The 16,325-nt window shown below is 46.7% G+C and overlaps 1 protein-coding gene and 1 non-coding gene across 3 annotated transcripts; one reads left to right on the forward strand and one right to left on the reverse strand.

Annotated features, from left to right (window-relative positions):
• Nucleotides 1–2,308: 2,308 nt before the first annotated feature.
• FAM83A (family with sequence similarity 83 member A) lies at nt 2,309–15,843 on the reverse strand. 2 transcript variants are annotated; one of them, XM_062627072.1, is made up of 6 exons: nt 15,446–15,843; nt 14,143–14,333; nt 13,360–13,960; nt 10,292–10,459; nt 8,124–8,248; nt 2,309–3,181 (listed from the first exon to the last, which is right to left on the reverse strand). In XM_062627072.1, exons 3-6 carry the CDS (start codon nt 13,924–13,926, stop codon nt 2,635–2,637), a joined length of 1,407 nt encoding a protein of 468 aa, XP_062483056.1. In that variant the 5' UTR covers nt 13,927–13,960; nt 14,143–14,333; nt 15,446–15,843; the 3' UTR covers nt 2,309–2,634. The 2 variants fall into 2 exon arrangements, with proteins under 2 accessions (XP_062483056.1, XP_062483057.1); XM_062627073.1 differs by lacking the exon at nt 15,446–15,843 and having other exon boundaries at nt 14,143–15,109.
• Nucleotides 15,844–15,981: 138 nt separating this feature from the next.
• On the forward strand, nt 15,982–16,054 carry TRNAM-CAU (transfer RNA methionine (anticodon CAU)). The gene has a single exon. It is a non-coding gene; the product is annotated as a tRNA-Met (tRNA).
• Nucleotides 16,055–16,325: the final 271 nt, after the last annotated feature.

The following is a 16,325-nucleotide window of genomic DNA, read 5'->3' on the forward strand; positions in this document are numbered from 1 at the left end:
CCTGGCCTCAAACACTGCCAGGGATGAAGCATTCACAACTTCCCTGGGCAACCCATTCCAGTGCATCACCACCCTTACAGTAAAGAACTTCTTCCTCATATCCAATCTAAACTTTCCCTGTTTAAGTTTTAACCCGTTACCCCTTATCCTATCACTACAGTCCCTAATGAAGAGTCCCTCCCCAGCATCCCTATAGGCCCCCTTCAGATACTGGAAGGCTGCTATGAGGTCTCCACGCAGCCTTCTCTTCTCCAGGCTGAACAGCCCCAACTTCCTCAGCCTGTCTTCATACGGGAGGTGCTCCAGTCCCCTGATCATCCTCGTGGCCCTTCTCTGGAGTTGTTCCAAGAGTTCCATGTCCTTTTTATGTTGAGGACACCAGAACTGCACACAATACTCCAGGTGAGGTCTCACAAGAGCAGAGTAGAGGGGCAGGATCACCTCCTTTGACCTGCTGGTCACACTCCTTTTGATGCAGCCCAGGATACAGTTGGCTTTCTGGGCTGCAAATGCACACTTCAGCTGGCTCATGTTCATTTTCTCATCAACCAACACCCCCAAGTCCTTCTCTGCAGGGCTGCTCTGAATCTCTTCTCTGCCCAACCTGTAGCTGTGCCTGGGATTGCTCCAACCCAGGTGTAGGACCTTGCACTTGGCATGGTTAAACTCCATGAGGTTGGCATCAGCCCACCTCACAAGCGTGTCGAGGTCCCTCTGGATGGCATTCCTTCCCTCCAGCGTATCAACCGAACTAGTCTCCTAGATCTCCTTCATGAATTCCATGCTTCACAGGCTGCAGAAATTAAGGCTTCAGTGGCAGTGGTCTGCAAACTTCTCCCCATATCCCTCTCCATGCCACCACCAGTTGGGCCACAGGAGGACCAGTGAACTGAGCCAAGTTTCAAAGAAGAATCTTAATTAGGCTGAGGGGACCCATCTGTTTAATTCTGTTCCTGTTGATTTCAGAAGAAACAAAATGTGTTTCCTCTTCACCTGGGCTCTGACTGGAACTCATTTTGCTTTTGGAAGAGAAGAGAGTGAGGTGCACGAGTCAAGAGAACATGAAGAAACAAAATGATTCTCAAAGGGGTTTTAATGAAAGTCTCTTTTATTTGAATGCTTGCCATATTTAGATACTGAAGTAGAACTGTCACAGGAATGAAAATCAACTTCCCCTTCTTCCCAAGAAATCTAAAAAGTGTCACTATGTACAGAATTTACAACTATATGCAGTAGTTTATTGTTACTCTGGACTCCAATATTTGATCTCAGAGGTAAACCCATGCACACCAAAGCTAGAGCAGGAAGTGCCCATCCTGTTCCTCTTATGATGTTCTGCAAATGTTACTGTCATGCTTTCAAAATGATTGCTCTTCCAAGGAAGAGAAACTGTCCCCACCTGAGACCTCGCTGCTGCATACAATAGTCATCACCCACAGCCTCAGGAACTGCCTTCCTTGAGCAGGTGAGAAGTGAAAGGAAATGGGCCAGATGTGCGAATGTGTTTTGGTTCCTGTTTTCTGTTGGAGTCAGATGAAAAATGATATAAAGTAGGTGTAAAAAATAATCTACTGACAGATCAATGGATGTGAGGCATCTAACTACGAGATTTGGGTGGAAATCCTTTGTTTCAGGAACTTTTTTACTATTTTTTGCCTTTCACTTACAGACGCTTCCTTCGTTTTCATGGATTATTTGACAGAAAGTTTCTGTGGTTTGATTCAAGCTGCTGCACCTCTGTAATTCCCTCTGTAACTGTATTCAGTGGGCATTACAGGCACCCAGCTTCTCTTTAAACATTAGAAACCTCAAAAATCTCTGAAATAAAGTGCTATTATCTCTAATTTAATGTTCAGTCAAATGACCATTGAGAGGATTTCTAATATCCACGTGCTATTAAATGAATTGGAACTCAGTCCTGGTGTGTTACTTGTAGGACTTTGCTTCTTCACTCAGCTTCATTTTCCAGTCTGGATCTAGATAGCTACTCTGCAATAAGGAAAACTGCTCTGAGCTGGTGGGATTGGAGGTGGTAACAAAGTGAGCTGAAGGCACAGAGTGGAAGTGAGCTGCAAGACATAACCTGAACTGCCGGGCTTGTGTTCACAGACCCCGTCCTAAAACCTCACCAAGAGCTGTCCTTGCTGATGTACCTCGGGCAGTGCAGAAGAACAAACTCCTTCCCCATCAGCCCTCAGGAGTCCTCCAAAATCAAGGTGCGATGACAGCACGGAGGTAGTAGACTGCTGCTGCCAGTACCGCCTTGGTTTGCTGTGTAACCGAGCCTTCAGCTGTGCCTCACCCCATGCCTGGCCACCTGAAAAACAGTGACCACCCAAATCTGCTACACAGGTATGCTACCGACGGCTGGGGATAGGCGGCAGCAGCGTTGCACTATGAGCAGCATTATTTAGATGTGTTCTTCCTAGGGTCATGATGCACCCAAGGTTTACACATTAGCAAGGCTTGGCTTTTTAATTAGGGAAACGAAGCATCCATAAGCAGCAAAACAAAACAGGAGGCTTGAAATCATCCTCATTTTGTATTATATAGAATTTCTATATTCATCAGTACAGGAGCGATTGCTAAACAGGTCCTCACTAGGCTTACTTGCAATTCAAACCGAGGTGGTTATTATGTAAACAGGTTAGCTTGGTGGAGGCATCTCCAGGGTGAGCTTAACCCTGTCCTATTTGGTTCCTCTTGTCTAAGTCTTATAGGCCTGTAAACGTTCATGTTGTTATACAGCACTGCGGAGTTATCAGCCACATAGGGTGGCTGGTAGTAGTTACCCTGGATGGCCTTTTGTGGTGATGAGGGTGTGAATGAGACATAGTTGTGGAAGGAATTAACTCTATGCAGAGGTGACTGTGGGGCTAAGTTGCTGCTGAATGTGAGAGCTGTTGGATTTTGCTTGTTCTGGTGGGTGCTGCCATTGGAGAGGCTGCTGAAGGGATCAGACAGAGTGTTGGTGTTTTCCTCGTTGCTGCAGGGGAGGCTGCGCTGAGGGGCCCAGCTCCTATTGAACAGGAAGGGCATGGTGCGCGGCGGAGAGTTCGGGCCCCTCACGGGCTTGGAGAGGGCGTAAAGGTGTCGGAACTCTTCATCAAACAGCTCCACAACTTGACCCGTGAACTTGGAGAGGAGGTTGCGGTGAACCTGGCCACATAACCACGTGAAGCTGGAGGAAGGGACAAGGTAAGGGACAGCGTTAACATCAGCCACTAAGGACTGGGCATCCCTGCAGGGGTGGTGTGAAAGGCAAATGTGCTTTACTGCTGAAGTTCTTGCCTAAACACAGCATGAAGATGGTGTCACAGTTAAATTTCAGGTCAGTTCACATCAGTGCTCTTTGGCTCGGATCAACCTTTGTTAGTGCAGCTGCCCCTAAGCCTTCCAGAACCGTTGTCAAGTTATACAACATCTTAAAGCGAGCGGTGATCCAGATGCACTGTGGGTCTAAAAGTCAGGTAAAGAACGCAAGGTTTGGGTGTCTGTTCCATGGAAAGGAGTTCAGACCCCACTTTTGGGTACCTCTTCCATGCACAATGCTTAAAGTCAGCTCTTACCATGTCTCATCTGCATACACATACATTGTACCTTCCCTGCAGTGCCAGGTGTAACTCTCACCACTCCAAACTGACATTAGAAAGATTAGTGCAAATAACCACCTGTCATTTCCGTGTTGCCATACTTTTTCTGCACTGGTCAAGAGAAACACGTAAAGACTCAACCTTCCTGTTACATCCACTTCCACAGAACAAACCGCCACACCTGGCAAATGCTCATTTTCTTCACTACAGAGAAAATGAAGTTACAAACATTTCCTGTCCAACAATAAAAATACTACTTTGCTATAAAGTAAGGGAGAAGCACTGCAGTAGTTTTCATTCTGGTAGTCCAGAGACACATGTGAGGATACCCCACAGCTTTTAAATGATTTTTCTTTTATGTGCTTCCCTAATCCACTTGGCAAACATAAATTCATGCTCTTTTACCAAACCACAAACCAGCTTGATTGTGGTGTGCAGGCTGCCTTGTCAGAGCAGCAGCAATAAAATGAGCACAGTTGAGAGAATGAAATGTAATTACTCCCTGAGCTGATGGGGCTCGAGCTGTGCAGCAGAGGATACGGAGCAGCACTGAACTCAAACCTAAGGTTACCCTGTGTTTCAAACCTGAGGTTATTCCGTGTTTCAAGCCTGAGGTTATTCTGTGTTGCCAAACTCTGCCCAGGTTATTCCTGCATGACTTCATTAGCTACGCTGGATTTGCACAAGGATTTGGCTGTAGGTGTGTGCACTTCGCATCTTGTGTTTGTCATGTTTTGACAAAAGGCCTATGAAGTTCAGTGGGACTGACAGCCTGAGCTGATGCTCAGGGAGCAAAGCCAGAGGATTTATATCTGCCCATTCAGAGCATTCTTACACTGGGCTGGGTTTGGGGCACACAGTGGTTTTACACTGATGGTTCAGGAGCAAGTGAAGGAGTGAAGAAATCACTAGTTCAATGCCACCAGCCACCCCTACAGTATACACTGTACATTTTATGACTGGACATGAAAATATACAGTAAGTTACCAGAATACAGCTTCTCCTCATCCAGTTTGTTCAAATCAGTCTAGATCTGGACAAAACCTTGGGAACCAAGGTGAACAGCCTAGAAAGCTAACTCCCTGCTGCGTGGGTAACATCTGCTGTGCCAGCTCACTATTGCCTGTATTCACCAAGAAGCACTCTCTAAACCATTGCATGTCCTTTGTCTGACTGTTCAGGAGATAATAAGCTAGGACCAAATACAAAACCACACACAGTCTGGGATATCTTCACTGAAGGTTATGATCTCATGAAAGGGCTGAGGTGTGGAGTGGCAGGTTTACACATGATGTGCTAGAAATATAGCTAGTTTACAAAAGAAAATTTAGAGATAAATAAAAATTAATTACACTTATAAATGGCTTTTAAAAACCCCACAAAATCAAAAGAAAAACCTGTTGAGCCCAATTCTGATAGTTCACTGCAGGGTAACTTCCTGGAGTACCTGGCAGACAGATACTCATCTGTGGCTCATTGACCTTATCCATAACCCTTGTGATCTGAGAAAGCTGGATCCAATCAACAGCCCAAAGATTTTCAATGGGCTGGTGGCAATGGGTCAGTTGCAAAGTAACGAGGTGAGACCTGTGTGATTTTAGACAAACTTAGGACTTGTAGTGAGTCACAGCAATTTACATGCTGTGCTCTTTGCTGGAGAACAAAGAGGAACCTGAAATAAAGACTTCACAGATTTCCACTGGCTTCATTTTAGGAGGAATTAATTCATTGGTTAGGTTTTAGGCCCTGTTTTGCTCCTTAGTTAACAATTCCAAGTGCTCTTCTGGGAAAGGCTCACAGAAGTCTGGTTTTGTCACTATCTGCCCATAAGGAGCATTTTTCTACCAGACCTCTCTGAGTGAAGCACATCAGAAAGGAGAGAAGGTACAAAGAGGTCCTGCCCAGCTTCAGGAAAAAGCTGTATCACAAATTCAGTCATTAACAGATACATCTCAGACACCTTTCCTTTTTGTCCCCAAACCTATCTGCTGTTCTGGATCCTGTCATTCAAGATGGTCTGAATCAAACCCCACCTCTCCTGTCCAATCTCCATTTGTTCTGGACTTGCTTTTTCCCCTCTGCACTACTGCAGCTGCAGTTATTAGGGATATTCCCATCCCGTGTGTCTACAGCACTACAGCAACATGCAGTTACACACATTCAGTCTGAAACTGAAGGAGTGGGGTTTTCACCTGAGCCCAGGTTTGAATTAACCTACACCTTAGTGTTGCCTGCTGGTGGGATAACCTCGTTATGAGAAACCTGTGCCACCTGAACTGAGGCTTTCAGCAGAGCACCAGTGTTAGATGTTAGATGCTGGCCTCTGAGGCTTTCAGAGTGTCTCAGCTGCCCCTGACGACCAAGTCCTGTGCTTTCTTCTGCTCCCATTTTGCCTTCTTTAGGAGCAGAGTTCATGCACTAACTCCAATTAATTAAAGAAAATGGAATAACAGTTATATAGGACGAAGCAGAGTAACACAGAGACAGCAAAAAGAAATACTTCATCCAAATCCCACACCACTGACATTGCCAGTAAAAAAACAGAGGAAAAACTGTAACTTAAAACACTCGCTCATGCCTCCACTTGTGCAGACGCATGGGTGGAACAGCCTTCAGAAGCCTTCCAGCTCTGGTCTGCCCTGTGCAGCAGGACCACACTTACCCACACTGACCCAAGCAACAGCTTTTTAATGTGGTTTTAAACCAACTCCAGAGCAGGAGATGCCACAGACTTGGTGTTTCCTTTGCCTCTAACTAGTTGCCAGCTTCAGTCCCCTTTGTTGTCCATTAGGCAAATATAGTTTGTCCTCAGACAGGTGGGCAGTGAGCCAGGGTCCCTTGTGGAGCAGAGTGTCCTAAAGGGCTGTTTTATTTCCTCAGCCTATTCCCCTCACTGATACTACAAAGTCATGCAGAGCACAGCACTGATTAAATTTGCTGTTACAGTAGTTTAAAGATCTTTTGCTTTAAGATTTAAGATCTGTTCCAGTTTGATTTCCAATAAATGCATTACAGAAGAGTTTGAGACTGTTTTATTCAATGTCATTCTTGTTCTGCAGCAGCTGGTGCATAAGGTTTAGGGATAACAGAAAACCTTCAGATTGATGAAGTGAGAGCTAGCAAGCCTACAGAAATGCCACATACTGACAGCCGGCCATAACCCATGTGAATCTGCAAACTGGTGCTGGGCATGCTGAAGTTAAATAGTGTATAGATTTGTTCCTCACCACCATCTCTGCTTACTTGTTGGATAGGGGATTATTTACTTTGACAAGGCTCTTGAGGTTAGAAGATACTGCAACAGCAGTAGGGAATGAATGGCAGAAGTGACTGCACAGGACTTCAAGGGTTTTTGTTTTTCAGGATTGAAAGAGAAGCCAAAAGGAAGCTCAATAAAACAGATCTTGTTCTGTCCCTCTTCTCCCACACATCCCTTACTTCTCCTCTCTAAATCTGCTGTTGCATTTCTACACATTTTTGGTGAGGGACTGAAAAAAAACTGAAATACCAAGAAAACTGCAGAGCACCCGATAGGAAATCACTGAATATTCACTCATATTTGTTTGAGGGTTCATTTGGAAACTGGACAAAAACTGGATGCCCACCTCTGGACAGCTGAGTTCCTGCAGCCTGCTCTAACGCCATGTATTCACTTTCACCTCTGGTATGGTAGTTACGGCATCTTCCCGTGCCACAGTTTTATCACACCAGAGGCGTTTAAGCTTCCAAATCATAAACTGGGATTAAGAAAAAATAATCTCATCCTTTTAATTAAATAATCACTTCTTGTATTTTTGTATGTGGATTTCCAGGACACAGTCATTTGTGAAGCTTATCTATGTAGCCATGAGTCTTAAGAACTTTATTTGATGCAAGCTCCGTCTCCTCAAATTCCCTGACTGGAGGATTTTGGACTTGAATTTAAAACCCTATTGTTGAGGTGCAACGTCCTCTACCTGAAATAATTATAGCAGCCCAAAAGTGGAGAGTTAGAGACTCAGCTCACAAACTGAGGAAACAAAAGGGAAGGTACAACAGTCATGTAGACACACACTGCCTACCTGTTAATGAAACACAAGAAAAACCAGTAAATCTCTGAAGTGTTTCTGTTTTACCTTTAATCACTAAACTTGTCACATGGAGAACAAATCCTCAGATAAGCTGAGTGACATATGCTACATTAAGGAATCCTGAGGGAGATGGAAGTCTATCATGTCTCGTGATCACAGCATTCGAGGACCCAAACAATGAGAAAAGCATGATATTGAGCTCTACACATTCCTAGTGCTGCTCCAGGGATGCACCAGCTGTTTACTCCAGTTTCTAAACCTTTAAATACCAGGCTCCATAAAAAGCTAACATCATCTTTAAAGCAAATTAAATGGATTACTGAGAAATGGAAAACATGAGGGAGTTTTGTTCAAAAAAACAACATCACCCATCCAAAAACTTCCATGGCACTTTTTTGGTGAAGGAATATTCTAAATCATGAAGGAACAGCCAACCATGAACTGCAATGGTTTATCTCACCTGTAAGAGCCAGAGAGCACATATTTCCAGTCAGAAATAAGGAATTTTTCTCGTATTTGTCCCGAGAATTTCCTGCCTGATTTGGCACAGTAAACCTCTCCAGTAACGCTGCGCACTGAGATGTTCTGCAAATAAAGAAAAAGGAAAGGAGTGGATGACATTTGTTTTCATAGTAAATCTCCAAAGGAAAGGGAGATTTACTACTCCCCTTAGCTCTTCACTTCCCTAGTGTCTGTTATGAGATCTTTATGGTCTCTCTAATGTCATATTTGAAGATTTGGGGCTAGAGGAAACCCAGCCAAACTCTCTTACCTGCCCCAGGGTTACTTCTTTCAAGAGGAATATAGAATCATAGAAACATAGAATAGTTAGGGTTTGAATGGACCTTAAGATCATCTAGTTCCAACCCCCCTGTATGGGCAGGGACACCTCACGCTAAACCATGTCACCCAAGGCTCTGTCCAACCTGGCCTTGAGCACAGCCAAGGATGGCGCATTCACAGCTTTCCTGGGAAACCCATTCCAGTGCCTCACCACCCTCACAGTAAAGAACTTCTTTCTTATAGCTAACCTGAACTTCCCCTGTTTAAGTTTTAACGTGTTACCCCTTGTCCTACCACTACAGTCCCTAATGAAGAGTCCCTCTCCAGCATCCCTATAGGCCCCCTTCAGATACTGGAAGGCTGCTATGAGGTCTCCATGCAGCCTTCTCCAGGCTGAACAGCCCCAACTTTCTCAGCCTGTCTTCATACAGGAGGTGCTCCAGTCCCCTGATCATCCTTGTGGCCTCCTCTGGAATTGTTCCAACAGTTCTACGTCCTTTTTATGTTGAGGACACCAGAACTGCACACAATACTCCAAGTGAGGTCTCATGAGAGCAGAGTAGAGGGGCAGGATCATCTCCTTCGACCTGCAATATAAACTTGTGCTGTGTAATGATAACTGATGTGAGAAGTGTCCATAGCTGAACAGTCCATAACCTCTGCTGACACTCCAGTAACACTTGCTCTAGCTGTAAGCTTTTTTGTTTTACATTAGTTATGGCACAATAAAGCAGGGCAAAACCTCTGCTCTCCCTGTCCACTTGGGCCTGCAAGGTGCTGCTCTTCTGGTGCAGCCCAGATGAATGCAGTCCTGCAGGATCTGATGCAAGAACATGTGTGAGTGAAGAGGTCCATGCAATGCTCTGCACTGTCCCTGTACGTCAGCAAGTGCACTTAAGGGAAGCCAGGCATGCAGATCTGACTCTGCTGTCCACACAACACATTGCAGAGCCTTAGTAAATGAGTGGCACCAAGGATTTGGCTCATGCATCACTGAAGTCTGTGTATTGCAGCAGCATACTTACAATAAATAGCACAGGCTTGTCCTTCCTAAGGAGTGGGTGTTTACAGACATGCAAGCACTGAGCATGTTTTATTAATTTCAGTTTCTTTATACATCTGGGGAGGAATTCAGCTGTTGAAACATAAGTGTCTGGTGCACGTAAGATCCTCTCAGGTCTATTGCCTGCCCTCCAGCTGCTATTCCATAAGTCTGTTGCCTCTGAGACATCAGCCATCCTCACAAAGATGCCACAGGTGCCCTACAGCATCTATGCAACAACTGAAATGGTCCCTAGGAAGTTTAAGGTCAGTTTCCTCTGGCAGATATGATCCTATGGTTGATTCTGGCAGAGGCAAAGGTGGACTAAGCTAACAGCCAGCTAAATTTGAGGTGTGATCTTTAAAACAGATCTTCAACATGTTTTATAAGAAACCACTTAGTGCAATCAAGATACTGCCATGCAAAATGGTTTGTGTGCCTGCTACCAGCACTGCCAGACCATAGCTGCTGCACAGTAATTAAACAGAAGCAGTTGTAATGCTAGATAACTAGTTGTAATGTTAGACAGCTCTACTAGGGACTTAAGCTCTCTTTTAGGACTTCAGAGCCTAGATTAGGTTCATCTAAGGACCTATGGAAATGCTTTACATTCTTATAACATCCATGGGAAAATGGAGGCTTCCTCAAGAGAGGAATTAGGTGCACTAACCCTACCTCTGGAAATCCCTCGCTCCCTTTTAATTACAAGGTGGACCTACCCTCCCATAACCATGCTTGTAGCTCAGAGTACCTAAAGTTGTGCAGCTGAATCTGAGCCTGAACGCTTCACAGAGCCACAGTACCTTGAAGAGATCCTCAGAAATTTGCAACTTGTCGCACATCTCCGAGAAGAGATTGATACTGCCGTGATCAAGCAACAGGTAGACAAACACCATGCGCTTGTTGGCTGCCTCCAGGAGGTCACAGAAAATCTCAGTGTCTGTGAACACGTCCATCACGATAGCTAGCACCTAGGGAAAAACAGCAGAGGCATTACGAGGCCTGATTTATGTAAGGTCATCTGTGAGGCCACTGAAATGTAGTTTATTTGGTTGAAAATCATATTACCACCAAGAGACATCTTCAGAGGATATTTCTTCTGGTTTTCTCCCTAAGTGCCTGAATCAGGAAATCAATGAGACACGTTGCTGCTTTGTTTTATTGCTCATCTAAAGCCAATATAACACACAACTTACGCACTTCAGTTAAGCTCTTTTAATCATAAAACACAAGATGACCTATGAATTTGCAGGTGAGATTAAAGCACTAGGAACAATACTGAAACCCTAATCGGGGAATAATAAGAACGTAGTTAAAATAAGAGACTGTAGCCTGTGTCAAATGGCTGACTAGCTTTTGTGAGCCACATGCATTCAGCAAGAATCACTGCATCACGCTTTCTGTTAGGACTTATACCTGGAAGGGTCCTGGCTGTAAATCCCCACTCTGTTGTTGGGTGGGGTGATGGACTGCAACAGCTCCATCTGTTTGGGTTCTGGTTTTTCTTTTGTTAATACTGACCTATAAACTGTTTCACTGTAGCCATGCATCCATGCTTCCAAAGTCACAGCTGGCACGACAGTGTGTAAAAGTCTCAGGACTGGGCATAAAAGCCCTGCCAGCTACTTAAATGCACAGCCTTCAGCCAGTGTGGATCCAGGGAACTGTAAATGTGATATAAACCCACCTTCATGCTCCAGCCCCTATGTTCAGTATTGGGCATGGCCTCTTGAAGGTGCTGGTGGTCTTCATTGATGTCTACTGTTGTCCAAAGAAAAGGACATCTCCCCAGGGCAATTCAGCCCAGCTGATACCTTACTTATCTTTAGAAGGTGTCTATTCCTCCACTGATGCAAAAGAGAACTCTTGCTAATTGCACTCACAGGATATTACCTTCAATCAAAACAAACTTTACAGTGTCTCTGCAGATCTGTCTTACTGTTTATTTCCAGCTTGCTCTGAATCTTACTCCAAAGCCTCTTCCTACACCTGCCAGCAAGCTTTTTCCCTTTGCCACCAATGGAAATGCTACAAGACTAAGCACATCCTGTGTGGCCAGCATCCTGTTCAGGCAAGCCAAATTATTCATGGAGAGCTGACGATCCCACACCTTTCTCCTGCTGCCAAAGCATGGTGCTTCAGAAAGGGCCTTGCCAAGGCCAGGTAAGCTGCGTAAGTATGTCCAATATCTCACATCTGCTTTTCCTGCTGACTAACCTTGTCTTTCTAAACAGCACAGTCCTGCATCAAGCCTCACTGTAGCCCCAGAGCACCCTCTCCAGCACTGCTTTTGCACCAGCTATTTCCAATTTGTATTTCTGCACCTGACTTTCCTCTTTCACTTGCAGAACTTCCTGCTGCTTTTGCCTGAATTTCATTTCAGGATTTCTACCTATTCCACAAATGTGTTAAGATTATAGTAACTACTCACCAGTTTGATATCATCCCCAAACACAGTCTTTATTCTGTTGTGTAAATTGTTAATGGATATATCAAATCCTAGGCTATCCAGGATGGGCCCATATTAGATACTTATTAAGCCATGCTGCCGTTGAAAAACTGTTCTCAAAAAACAGCTGCCAAATTTATACAGTGAGTAAGTGTTGCCTCGGCACCCTCTTGTAATGTAAATTAGATGGTTAAGAAGGTCATGAGAACCATGGATTTATATTCCATTTCTCACCTTTTTCCCTACAAGTTTTCTCCTCCTGGGACAGAAAATCAGCCTGGGTTGATACTTTACCTGGTGCTTATTTTATTATTCCAGAGACATTTCTCCTGCTACTGTATCTTCCTGATGCTGTAACTTCAAATGACTAAGCTATAATTCCTCTGATGTGCCGAGCACTTGTAGCCTTTGACAGGGCAGTTGCCAGTGGGGATTCTTCTCCCCTGCCATTACACTCATCATCAGACCCAGCACTTGCCCTTGCAGGAGAATAACACAGTGAAAGTTCGCAACTGCAGTGGGCTCTGCAGCCTGTGCTGGACAGCGGGAACTACAGCCTGGTTTTGTTCCTGGCCATTCCCCGGTAAAACTGCTAGTGACATCTCAAGTTTATCCATGAGGAAACCTCCCAGATGATCATAAACACAGCCCTGCAATGTCAAATAGTTTTTTCCGGGAAAACAGGGAACTGCCAGAACACACAAGACAGAAGCTTTTTGTCCCCCCTCCAGCTGCTCAGCTTCTGTTTTCCCAATGTGTGGGCACCCTGGCTTGATGTGGCACTTCTCTGCAGGCCCCCATCATCTGTCTGTCATCAGGGGCGTGATCTGCACCTTCCCCATGTACCAAGTTACGCTGCAGTTTTCATATGGAGCCCATATGGCATTTTTAGTGACACTGACAGCATATTATGGATGAAAGGTCTTTTCCCTGAAAGACCATTCCCAGCCTTACTCTGGGGATGGCTGCTGGCACACCAGACACACACGCCCTTCTCTGGACTCCCCTTCATCCACATCCCACACGGATCCCCATGAACAACTGCTAATGGCTCAGAGCTCACTTTAGCTTAATTCTCATTACTGGTGGAGCAGGCTGAATGGAGCTCATCTTGCTGGTGATGCACAAGAGGGAATAGAGGCCAGCTGCCCTTTCTACGGGACATATGCTCTGCCAGGTTAATGTGAGTTTAAAAGGAGAGGGAATGCTTTTTTTCCCTGAAGTCACCAACATAAAAAGGTGTAGGTATGATTATAAAAGAAAAAAAGCAGCATTGCCTGTGTTCAACAAGAGGCTCTTTACAGCCACTTTCTAGAGCAAAGCTATACTACAATGCAAAAGGCTGGCTCAGATCAAACACCCTGTTTACATGATCTTTTTTAATACAACTGAGTGCAGAGGAAACAGCAATTCTCTCTGTACCTGAGTGGTTTTGTTGATGTACCGGCGTATGATGTCTCTGATGTTGTTGTTCTTCTCTGTCTGGAAATACACAGTGGCAGTGGATTTTTCCTTCAAATAGGGCTTGTCTGCTGTAATCCATGTGTGCAGCAGGGCTGGCTCGCTGCTGTCAGAAACGGTGGGGAAGTAGGTCCCTGAAGGGAGTGACCCAGCATAGTTCTTTGGCGCAGCCGCCCCGTCGGTGGCCAGGGACTCCTCCGCATAATAGGACTCCCTGGCATTATCCTTGATGTACTGAGCTTCCACTGAGGAGAGGAAATCTACCTCGCCTTCCTTGTGTAAAGTTTCCAGGTAAGAGTCTGTCCCACCATCCAGAAAGGCATCAGTGGCCAACCTTACGCTTTCATTGTGGCTGAAATCCGCTTTTGTCAGCTTTGAGGACTGGCTCTTGATATCCTCCAGCCTTTTCCTTATCTTGCCCAAGTGTCTGGGGTTGCTCATGGCTCTTTGTCGCAGCAGATCTGCCGGGGAGGCAGCATGCATATGCACGGGGTAGGCAGCCCAATCGTCCTTGTTTAGACACTGCATTGTGGCGTGAAATCACCTCGGCTGAAGGAATTAACTATGAATAAAAATAGAGATCTAATTACCTCAGACAAATGCACACTCCCCGATTTCCTTGGTACAATTACCTTTAAAAAAAACAGAAGCTCAGTTCTCAAGTGGTGTACTTCAGCCACAATCTGTTTCCAGATAGGGCACAAGAGCAAAACTGATTAGATTGCTTATCTGACAGGTACCCACCTCACCTCCAGGGCATAGGATGGATTCGAGTCCAATCACCAGGGCCGTCCGATTCGGTTGTACTTCTCTTCCTGTCGCATCCTGTGCGATGTGAGCGAGGAAAGCACTCAAGCAAAAGCAGGTAGGCTCCTAAGCATCGTTGCATAATCTTCAAAACAGCTCGAGGCTTCTCTGTCTTCCCATAGTATTCGCTAGGGAGCAAAAACAACTCTGACGTTGAACTGGGACAGAGACAACAGCCATGTCCATAGCTTCAGAGAAGCAGAAAGGGGTACGGGCTGTTGTCTGCACCTACATGCTACCAGGCATGCTTAAAAATAGACTTGAACTTCGTCACTGTGCCCCGTTCATAGTATGTTGCTATTACCATAGGCGATTCACTCATTTATTTCTTTAAAGCTTTGTGACTACGCCATCCTATTAAAAGAAAAATACCCCTTCCCAAACATCCTGAATAATACACGGAGGGAGGGTTGTGAGCTGGCCTCAAAGCATCAGAAATACAAACACTCATCACTTGATTGTGCACATTTAGGGCTGGTTCGTTGGTTGTGTGTTTTTTTCTCCTTCCCAGGCTGCAGCTCCTGGAGTCACGTTGTCCCTGTGGCAGCTCGGCTGCTGTGTCATTAGCAGGACAGAGGCGCAGTTCGCAGCGGGGTGCGAGGCACAGCGCCCCGGGGAGCCAGGCCGGCCGGTATGAGTGTGTGGGGGTGAGGAGAGCAGGGTGGGAAGGCTCCCTGCCCGAGGTGCACGGTAAATACCTGTGTGCATGCCTGTACGCACAGGCACGTGTGACACAGTTTTCTCACGCAGGTTGGGTTTGTCCTCACCCTCTGTAGCTCTGTGTCCATGCACCGGTGTGCCACGGCTCCGGGGGAGGGCAGGGTCAAGGGGCATGTCAGCCTCAAGGATTCTTGCATGGGGTTATGAGCTGCTGAGCGTGGAAACAGTGCTGACCAGTGTGCTCAGGATCATGAACGTCTTCAGTGCCGCACTGAGCGATGACACAGGCACAGAGTTTCCCAGGTTCTGGGTCTGTGTCTATGTCAGATGCCCTAAGGAGGGGGCAGTGCAAGCGGAGGAGACAACTATTAAGATTAAAAGAGAAAAGGGTCTGAACTGCTTCAGATTTTACTCCCGGATCCAGAGGGCGGGAAGCACCCACAGGGGCGCTGAGGAGAGGAGGCGGCAGGGCGCGTCCCCGAGCTCCCGGTGTGGGGTTAAGGAGCTACCCGTGCCCCCACCCCCCAACATCCGCCCACAGCTGTCAGACGCGGCCAACAGCCACTAATTATCCACTGACCTGCTCTGCGCAATTATGCCGGGAATGATGCCGCCTCATTAACCTGACAGGCAAGATCGCTCCCGGCCAGCGCCGATCAGCGCCTGCCGGGGCCCAAGCAGGGCCGTCACCCCCCGGCCCGGGAGGGCCAGCTCCGTCACCTGGGGTCCCACACTGGTCACCCAGTGTCCCACCATGGTCACAGCAGGGCCACCGGAGCTTGCCACCATGGGACCTCTCACTGACACCACAGGGACACCCCATTGTCACCCTGGGGTCCCACACGGCCACCACAGGCTCCCACACCGTCACCATCGGGACGCGCGGGGTCACCCTGGAGCTCCGCGGTCACCACAGAGCCCCACGCCGTTTCCACAGGGCCCCTCTCTGCAACTGCGGGGTCCCACAGGCTCACTCCGAGGACCACGCCGTCACCGTGCCGTCCGTCCCACACCTTGTCCCTTGTGTGTGGGGCTGAGGCGGCCGCCGGGCCCTCAGCAGCCATGGCGGGGACAGGCCCCGGGTCGAGATCTGGTGGGGCGAAAGAACGTACAGCCGCCTCGTTAGCGCAGTAGGTAGCGCGTCAGTCTCATAATCTGAAGGTCGTGAGTTCGATCCTCACACGGGGCAAAGGCGGGCAGTTCTTTTACTCTCGAGGTGGGACGGGCTGCTGTGGACTGTGACCACCTCACCTCGCTTTTATGCGCGGCAGAGCTCTATAAAACTGCACTCTTAAGCCCTCAGCACTGTCCTGTCTGTAGTGATACGAGAAGCTGTAGTTTCAGGGGACGGGGCCTGTGTTTCCTGATGCTGGGTTCATGTAGATGATGTTTGCAATTTACAGTGTTCAAAATGTGCTGTGGCACAGGACTGTCCGCACCCACGCCAGCTGCAAGCCCAC

Source organism: Pezoporus occidentalis, unplaced genomic scaffold (assembly GCF_034315485.1).
Source record: "Pezoporus occidentalis ecotype Australia unplaced genomic scaffold, CSIRO_AGI_Poc_V1 ctg3, whole genome shotgun sequence".
In the NCBI taxonomy this organism is placed as follows: domain Eukaryota; kingdom Metazoa; phylum Chordata; class Aves; order Psittaciformes; family Psittacidae; genus Pezoporus; species Pezoporus occidentalis.